The sequence below is a fragment of the Gadus morhua genome, chromosome 16 (assembly GCF_902167405.1).
Source record: "Gadus morhua chromosome 16, gadMor3.0, whole genome shotgun sequence".
NCBI classification, from domain to species: Eukaryota; Metazoa; Chordata; class Actinopteri; order Gadiformes; family Gadidae; genus Gadus; species Gadus morhua.
The window spans coordinates 6,230,943-6,240,864 of NC_044063.1; the positions used below are offsets into that span (position 1 = coordinate 6,230,943).

General features: G+C 46.2%; 1 protein-coding gene across 2 annotated transcripts in view; it reads right to left on the reverse strand.

Moving 5' to 3' along the window:
• Nucleotides 1-9,922, reverse strand: part of yap1 (Yes1 associated transcriptional regulator) — a 28,715-nt gene continuing 18,793 nt past the window's right edge. For both annotated transcript variants that reach the window (XM_030381165.1, XM_030381164.1), the window contains 4 exons: nucleotides 8,336-8,493; nucleotides 6,004-6,137; nucleotides 3,382-3,494; nucleotides 1-3,034 (listed from right to left, as the gene is read on the reverse strand). In XM_030381165.1, the coding sequence (XP_030237025.1) occupies nucleotides 2,796-3,034; nucleotides 3,382-3,494; nucleotides 6,004-6,137; nucleotides 8,336-8,493 (644 nt within the window). In that variant the 3' untranslated portion in view covers nucleotides 1-2,795. The remainder of the gene's footprint in view (nucleotides 3,035-3,381; nucleotides 3,495-6,003; nucleotides 6,138-8,335; nucleotides 8,494-9,922) is intronic.

Genomic DNA, 9,922 nt, shown 5'->3' on the forward strand with positions numbered 1-9,922 from the left:
TTTTACCACAAAGTATATATATTTTATTTCAAGGCCAATTTCAAAGTTTCATAATGTAATATAGTGTAACAGAATGCATGTTTCTAGGACACAGGCACATTTATCTATCAAAAATGAAGAGATTGTTATTGGATAACACAAATTGCCTTTGATGGGCATTCAGACAACTCTAAATACAAAAATCATTCTCTTGTGTGATTAGTTCTACAGCTACAATGAGTCTGACACTACTACTATGCCCAACCCCTACACTAACTAAGCAAAAAAGAAATCATGTTTTTGTGACAAAATTCATTGTTTAGTCAAATTACTGTAGCCGTGCAGTACAAGCACTGTAGTGTACCAGCCTTTTAAAAAGTCATTTTAGTTGCATTTTCTCTCAAACACTGTTTTAACCCTCCACTAGCCATTGTCAATACACCGAGCCACAACATCAATCTAAGCTAACAGTATAGCGATCATTCATTTGTTCTCTTCGTAGTTCTTAACAGTTCCGTCAGATTCAAACTACCACTTCCAACCTCAACCCTGGCATTATTATTGAAGTTGCGTTCTTGTAGTGCCTCTTAAAGGCACAAGGAACGAAGGTTCAAATCATGTTGTTTTGTTTGATTACTGCAGTAATACGAAAAAGGCGTGTAGTCATCATGTAAACATTTCAGAATCAACATAATCTGACGGTGAGGAAGATGAGTTCTGTTGTTCGGTTTCTGTGCCATCCGATCTGTCTACCAGCGGCTCTCTGCCCCCGAGAGATTATAGGGGGGGGAGGGGGGGTAGTGGGGAGGAACGAAGGAAACTGGGCTTCTTGTTTTATTGCTCTGGGACCTTCTATGCAAGTGTTTGTCACGCAAATACAAATCACCTCTCTTCTAATCATCTGGTCTCTGTCCCCCTACTCCACATACCCGTCCGCGCCAACACTACATCGTTTCACATTAGCTTATACATCTTTCTTTTTGTTCTTTTTTTCCATATGGAGTTTGATTACAAATCATACTGTTTCTGGATTCACCGAGTAGGAAGCAGAAAAGACAAAATAAAATTACAAACACATCTTTGGAAACCGTCTCAATTCCTGACTGAAATTATAACCGATAGTTGTTTTTTTCTTGATTTGTTTCGTTGTTCTGTGAGAGTTTATACAACCTGTGTAGCTCACAATTGTCAACCCCCTCCCCCCTTGCCCACCCTCTTCATCGTTTTTCTCTGTGACGAGACCATATTATACACGTCCAAACCCCACCCTCCAACTTACCATGGCCACTGACAGAGTACCAGTTTCTAACATGGCGGTGTTACTTGGTCTGATACACTCATTGTAGCATCTCACCTTGAGCAATGACTTAATTTTAGACAGATATTTTAAACTTTTTTTTTTGGTTAATCCCAACATTATCAATGGAAAAAAAAAGATGTGTTCATTAGACATTATACGATAACATCAGTACACACACACACACTTATAAAATCAGAGAGGTTGTGTGAATAGTAAGCAAGGCTAATGGGTTAAAACTGAACTGATTTATCAGCTGAAGACTCAATCTCCATGTTATCTGTTCGTCGGCTGAAGCGACACATATTGACCCTGTTTGAAAAGCATTAATTCATCTAAGAAAAAAAAAGCATGCGGTCATATGATCTAGGATTAAAATACAACTGTAAAGGCTAAAATAAACAATTATGGAGAAAAACGAAAATAAAACCGAGAAAAAAAATCATGAATTAGACTTGGATAAGACTGATACAAAAAAGCCATAAAATCTAGGGTTTAATAGAAAAAAATAACTCCCGAAATCCCAGTATTATGTGTATTATTTAGTTTTAACAAAAAGTAAAAGGAAATACATTTGATTACCGAACATGAGTTTATATAGAATGTGTTTACGATACAGCTTCTCAGATATTTCTTATTGCTGCAATACAGAAACTTGGCAATTGTTTGCTCTGCTCGCCTTTCTCGCCAAAACAAAAAAACACAAAGAAATAACAACTGAAGGCACTTGATTTGACAAAAACACAAGAAGGTTTGTCGTCGACTTGCTGGCACAGCCAAGCAGTGGTGTCGTGGGGCCCCCACTCTTACCTGGCAAACAGGTCAACTCGCACCACCCGCCCTCCCCAATCACCAACAGTCCCTCGCACTCCACCATTTTTGGTTTCTCAGGCTCACCAAACGGTTAAAGAGTAAAAGCAAAACACAATAAAACGACAAAGAAAAAAAAAGGCCAACTGTAGTCCATTAGCGCACAAAGCTAGAGCGGTGGCCGATTTTGTGTCGCAATTCAGAGCTAAATGCAGCCCGAGGAACCAGGGGCACCCAGGAGAAGCTAGCATCCGTGCCCTAGGTTTGAGCCCCTTGGCTGGGCTACATGCGGTGTAGAAGAGAGCGATCGAGAGCGGAACGAGCGGGGACCCTGGAGTATATGTGTCTGTTCACGGGCCAGCCTTGAAAACGCAGACAAAAAAACGAAAAAAAGGAGATAACTAATTGGAGGAGGGGAAGAAGAAAAATAGGACTTGAGGCACATGAAAACAAAGAAAAACAGGAGCGTCGCTGCCTCGTAGGAGGTTGGTCTGGAGTTATCACAAGTCCTAAAGCTCGGAGAGAAATGTCTTCCATGCGTCCTCCGTGCTGCGCAGCAAGCGGCAGTTCTGAAAGCGTGAAGTTTATTTTCAGGCGAGTGGGGGGGGGGGGGGGGGGGGGGGGGGGGGGGGGAAGTGAGTAAGCAAGGAGGAGACCCCCTTTGGTATTGATCGGGGCACGGCGCGTCCTGCCACCTCCTCATCAGCTCCTATAACCAGGTGAGGAAGCTCTCCTTGTCGATCTTGGTGGCGGCGAGCACAGACTCCATGTCGTTGAGGATGTCCGAGCTCAGCGCCTCCTGCAGGCTGGGCATCAGCTCCTCCCCCTCCACCGCCATGCTCTCGCTCTCCAGCGTGCCCAGGTCCACGTCCGTGCCCGGGATGGCGTCCAGGTAGTCCGGGAAGCGGCTGCTGGGCTGCGTTGCCATGGAAGCCGGGAGAGAGTCACCTATAACACAAACACAAGCACACGGGATTAGATGCGACGTGATTGTCAGTTCGGAGCTCTGATGAGTTTGAACCTTTGTTGATGTTTTTAACTTTGCTTCTAATCCGGGGAGATGCATTACATTTACATTATTAATAAATTCAAGATGATTGTGTTGATTATAATACACGCTGTACATTTGAAAACGACGACCCTGGGTAATTTTCCACCCAATTGATATTAGTTTGTGAACATTTTTTTTTTTTAATCCATGTCTCCTCTACTGCTATGTACTTGTATCGGCAACATAAAAAAAACAACATTAAGGGAAACCTTCGGTTCCCTGCGGGGTGGGGGGGGAGCCTCACCTGTGTCCATCTCATCCACGCTGTTGAGGAAGTCGTCTGGCGTGCGGGGGACGCTGTAACTGCTCATGCTCAGGCCGCTGTCCGTGCTCTCGTCCCTGGAGTGGTAGGTCCCGCTGTGAGAGAAACATGGCGCACACCGTTTACTGTGGAGCCCTTCAGCAGATGGGATCTGTGTGCAGCTTGCATGGATGTAGCTTTCGTTTTGTTATCCTTGCCCAAAGATGAGTGTGCACGCCTCAGCCTATTCCATTTGACATTCCTACAATATTGATGATAATGAGGACAAAATTATTCACTTTGTGGTTCCAAAACATTTGTGGTTTGGGCTGGATGAAGTTGTACTCGGGAAAAAACTATTTTTTTATCCCACTGAATTCATATAGATGTCATTAAGGCCGGACAAGGTAAGGCACGTTTATTTATCTAAACAAACACAAGGCTGTTCACAGTGCTTTACTTAAGGGAAGAGCGGCCTTGAGTTGCTTGCTGAAGGATGCCAACAGGTTTGGCTGAGGACTTCGGGGATCAAACCCAGAACCTTGGGGCAGGGAGGTAAAAACCCTTGGCACTAGACTACCCTGACCGACAAGACAACCCCAGCGGTCCGCACCGGTGGGTGAGGGCATAGAGCCGCACCTGCAATGCGCAGAGGAGCTTTTCGCTGAAATGCGAGAATTAACTCAATGAACTTGTGAACCCAATGACAGAGTGTGTGTGTTGAATAAGCTAGAATAACAGCCCCACCTCCATGCAACCTTTCTGTACATTATAAGAGAAGGAAATTAACTGGAGAGTCAGAGAGAGGGTGAAAGAAAGAAAGAAAGAAAGAAAGAAAGAAAGAAAGAAAGAAAGAAAGAAAGAAAGAAAGAAAGAAAGAAAGAAAGAAAGAAAAGATAGGGAAAGAAAGACACAGAGAAAGAGAGAGAGCAAGAGAGGATGTTTGAGAAAAGAAAAAGAGAGAGAGAGGGCGAGAGCGAAAAACTGAGAACAAGAGAGACATATAGAGAGCGAGGGAGAGAGAGTAAGAGAGAGCAGGAGAGAGAGATTTGACAAGCCTATACTAATTAGCAGAGAGAAATATGTACGCGGCCCATGGTCGCAGCAGCAGATGAATAAGTCTATTGTGAGAGCAGAGGCGTGTCGGGGAGGGGGGGGGGGCTGTGGGGGCCGGGGACCGGGAGGAGGAGGGGGACATGAGAGATTAGGGCCCCTGGTCCACAGACTGGACCACATGTTCACATGGCCCGCTTTCTATTCAGAACCGCCAGTCACACGGCTCCGAGGCCCTGGGACCGCCAGGGAAACTTACATCCCATAATAGTCTCTGTGCGGCGTGACACTCGTGACCACGTGACCTGAATGAACACTTCTCGCCGGCGCTGTGTTCTGTGTGCACGTTGTTGTGTGTTAGCGCTTCGCAGTGGATCTTGTCGCTTGTCATCGAGACACAAACTCACAACGTTTTATTCCTTTAACATGAGGTCGATTATTTCAAGTACTTTATTAATCCCAGCTGGGAAATGCCGATATCACTGCAGAAAGTAGCGTACGTTCATAGAAATTGTAAATATATAGAACATGGAATACATAAGTAATATGTATAATATATATATAAAGTAGCATACTATTTGATATAAATAGCTGTCAGTCATGGCTGGATGTAGCTATCTTTTGGCCTGTTATGCCCTCCACACTCTGATATTGTAGTTTAGCTCTGCTGCTAACTTTAGCCTCTGCCACTACCACCGTCAACCACAAGAGGTCGCCAGTGCTCACACAGAGATCCAGCACCTCTCCCTGAACCTCTGATTACTCATTACCATGTGAACAGGGTTAAGCCCTGGGAAGGGCGGCTGTTTGTTACGGCTTGTGAAACCTCAAGAACCACACACTGAGACTCCCTCCCTCCCTCCCTCCCTCTCCGGGAAAAAAGAGCCAAGGCATGACAAGCCAAGCCCGGAACAACAACTGTGTCGATCGCCTCCAAACCTCCCCTCCTTTCAACCCCCACACCCTTCGGCTGAACTTCTTCTTATCTCTGCCACTGATATGGTCCACTCAGACTTAAAATGAATTGACAGGGTGAAATGAACGTGTGTTTGTATGAGTGCATGTGCGTGTGCATGTTTGTGTGTGTGTCTCATCTATACATCTATGTAGATATGTAGATATGTACGCAAGCATATATGTATGTATGAATGTGTGTATGTGTATCTGTTTACGTGTGTGTTCGGTGTGTGTGTGTGTGTGTGTGTGTTTGTATCTGTGTGCACGTGTGTGTGTGTGTGTGTATTTGTTTATATCTGTGTGCACGTGTGTATATCTGTTTGCACTTGTGTGAATGTGTGTGTGTGTTTATGTATGATTGTGTGCGTGTGTGTATATATGTATGCACGTGTGTGTGTGTGTGTGTGTGTGTGTGTGTGTGTGTGTGTGTGTGTGTGTGTGTGTGTGTGTGTGTGTCTGTGTGTGTGTGTGTGTGTGTGTGTGTGTGTGTGTGTGTGAGTATGAGTGTGGGTGTGTGTGTGTGTGTGCACGTCTGTGTGTGTGTGCACGCGTGTGTGCACGTGCGTGAGTGCACGTGCGCGTGTGTGTGTGTGTGTGTGTGTGTGTGTGACGGACCTGTTGAGGAAGGGGTCAGAGCTGTTGGCGGTCATGGTGCGGGCGTCCTGGGCCATGGGCGAGGACACGGAGTTGGGGATGCCGGCGGGGTCCTGCTCCATGCTGGTGGGCAGCTGGTTACGTAGCGCCAGCTCCTGAACATCCAGGAAACAAGTAAGAGTTTGATGAGCCGCATTACATTGATGTCGTCGTCTCTTGTGGAACATGAGGCGGAGAACAGTCGAAGAACGGCATCAGAAGTTTCTAAAGATCAACGCATGTCCGAGCCGCATGTGGTTACGATATGGAGACACAGAGTCTGAGAAGCTGTCATTGGTATTACACACACACACACACAACACACCATAGTTTCTGGTTACATAACAAGGAGATAACAGTCGTGGTTCTCTGTGGACACACAGCGTCCGACAGAATCTCCGAGACAGGGAGTTTAGGCAGGATTGAAGGTTTCTGGTTCTTTCTTTCTTTTCTTTTTTTCACTTGAGGAGAGTTTCGTGTCCTTGACTGGGGTGAGGTCAGCCCGGTTTTATGTGCGCCGGCCGAGATTTCATTAAACTCGAGCGAGAGCCAAGGACAACATATGGGAGGCAGCTAGGGGGATGTGACGCGTTTAGACCGAGTGTTGGATTACCGCTAGCTCTTAGCCTAGCGGTTAGTGCAGGCCTGTATTAGAAGAAGGAAATGGACTCCATGTCCTCTAGGAAAAAAAATGGAGGAGGAGGAGGTTTTGAGGGGAAAGGGAAGGAGTGAGGGCTGGGGGAGGGGGGGGGCAGTATGACTTCATTAGCTCATTTTAGAACAAAGGTTTCAGGGTAGCTCTGCTGTTTTTTTTCCCTGTTCTGTTAGTTGTAGTTTCTGTATTTTTCCTTTGTCTTACTTTGTTTTGGTTTTTTTCCTCTCTTTGAGAGGCACTAGAAGGCTAACTGATGATTTTTCCTTCTTGAGCAACAGGAACTCTTCTCTTTTTTCCCCTCCTTGAATCCCACGCACACATGTGGGCTGCCTGGTAATGATTAGGGCTGATTGGTGGGGCTGTGTACTGTAAACAGCTTGTGGCTTTCTTTAATCGCACAGCACTCTTTTTTTAATTTATATAAATATATTTTAGGACGACTGATCTACTCGGGCTGTCTGGACAATGACGGGGAAGTTGCTTACAAACTTCACACTTTTGCAATCTTGGGGTATATTTATATATTTGGGTGTGTCCATGGCTTCCAGTCAAAAGTTCAACTTTCGACCCAATCTGTGTGTAGGTTGTTATTTCCTAATCTGTCCATTTGTGAGAAATGATATGAGCCTCATGCCTCAAGTTTCAAATCGTTTTGGGTAAACATAACTCTTATATAGCATATAATATGATAGTATATAAAAAATATATATTTTTGGGGAATTTGTGAAAGACACAAAGCTCAACTGACCCGAGTGTGTCCTGCTGTTAAGGAATTCAAACCATAACCCATGTCACTAGTAGTGTCCCTATCCTTTTATAAATCATAACATAACCCCTAATGAGTATTTCACTTTAATACAACATCATAAGAGACAACCAGTAGAGGCTGTCTTTCTGGAATCCACCCCCCTCCCTTGGGCAAAGACTCTCTTTCTATTGCGTGGCTTTGATTGCACGTGGGGGCCCAACCCAAACAGTGATTTTCAAAGTAACAGCGTGAAGCTGTATGTAAACAGACAGAGCGGAGCCCTCATTCATAAAGTGTGAGCTGGTGTTTTATGTTGGTGTGTGACACAGCCTTGAGTAAATGGCTCAACCGCACCACCCTGCGTGGGCTCCGCTGTCACGCAGCATTGTCAGGAAGTGATAAAGGGCTGGTGACTCACCAACCCTCCACTGTAAACTATATCTTACATCAATTAAACAGCGGCCCCATCAAACTCTGCCGGCAGAGTAAAGAGGCCCATGATCGGAGGGATGTCTGCATTCGAAGATTCACCCATTTTGTTGATGTTTGGTCGATGGACTCTTGCCAAGGGTTACGCACACTTTTAAGAGATTAAAGTTCCCCTCAAATCTTTTCATGACTTCCCCAGCACTTGCCTAACCCTAACCCTGAAACAAATATTGCTAGTTATTAATTTAAAAGATTGCTAGTTTAATAACTGTTGAGTTGCTGAGTTGTTGTGCGTTACAAACTTTCCCAAAACGCTTCTTGTCATATTACTGACGCCCTTTACTCATTAAACTGACCACATGCAGTTGGATGTGATGGTGCCGGGCGCAGTAGTGGTCTTGGATATGGTACCGGACGGTCATGGTGGAGTCTGAGGTGTTGGTTGCCATGGTGACCGTGTTTGGGGTGTGTCATCCCTTTACCTGCGGTCTCTGTCTGAGAAGCTCCTGCTGCTTCAGCCTCAGTCTCTCCTTCTCCAGCTGCTGTAGCCTCAGCTGGCTGTTCCCTCCCATGATGCCGCTGGGCAGCGGACCGCCCTGCTTCACTGGTGCACTCTGGGTAATCCGCTGCTGGTTCAGAGCTGCAGTAAAGGGAGGGGGACACAGGAATTGTCAACTCAAAGCAATCTGTGCATCGCGTTGATAGCTAGACAAGGCAGGAAACCGAAATCTGCAATGGGTTAAGGAACTAGCATAAGTCAGCTGTAAGGCTAACACCTTCACAAACCATCAGTTTTTGAACAATGAACTTCCACAGGATAGAAACTGGGAAAGTAGAATGGTTGTGCTTGAAGACCACGGTCTACCGTGTTAAAAACTAAACATCTGCTCTTCGTATTTTCCACGAGAACCATATGAAACAAGCAAGCAAGACGCCAGTTAAAAGATAGATGCTAGCTAGCTTGATGTCCCCTTCGACCGTCATGGCATTTTATCTTTTAATAGTAGAGAGCAGTGAGTCAGGTCTGTACAGTTATAATTATCCAACTGGTTTTTCATGATTCAACATTTGAATAACTGGCATTGAAGGTGTGAATACGATTGTTTTGTTTACCAGGCTCCAATTACAATCACTCATTTCGTTTTTTTGTCTCGAGTGACCCGCCCCGGATTCACACCAAGCCGTTCAGCGAGTAAGCCGACTTAGAAAACCGTCACAGAGAGGAGGAGGAGGAGGAGGAGGAGGAGGAGGAGGAGGAGGAGGAGGAGGAGGAGGAGGAGGAGCAGCAGCAGGAGGAGGAGGAGGAGGAGGACGAGGACGAGGAGGAGCAGGAGGAGGAGGAGGACGAGGAGGACGAGGAGGAGGAGGAGGAGGAGGAGGAGGACGAGGACGAGGACGAGGACGAGGACGAGGACGTCCAGAGATGAAGCTGCGGAGCAGGTTGTTGTCGCGGGGGTTGACAGAAGAGGCTCTCTGTTCCTGTAAGACCTGACCTCCCACAGGGCTGCATCCCGCCCTCCTTCGCCATGCGTCTCTCAGACAGGCCTTTTGTTAGCTCTGCAGCACGTTGCCTTACGCACATGACTGCTCCTCATTGTCTTACTCATTTACTTCACGACAAACCGGCTACAGATCATCTCTCTCTCCCTCTCTCTCTCTCTCTCTCTCTCTCTCTCTCTCTCTCTCTCTCTCTCTCTCTCTCTCTCTCTCTCTCTCTCTCTCTCTCTCTCTCTCTCTCTCTCTCTCTCTCTCTCTCTCTCTCTCTCTCTCTCTCTCTCTCTCTCTCTCTCTCTCTCTCTCTCTCTACACAGAGGACGCCTTGCCCTGCTAATCCTGGCATGATGTCTGTGCAACACACTCTAGTTAGGATTCACCGAGCTGAAGAGGCACACACACACACACACACACACACACACACACACACACACACACACACACACACACACACACACACACACACACACACACACACACACACACACACACACACACACACGCCGCGTGTAAACAGACATACAGACAAGCGCTTGGACACGCTGACAGACAGGCTGTCAGGCAGACAGAAAGAC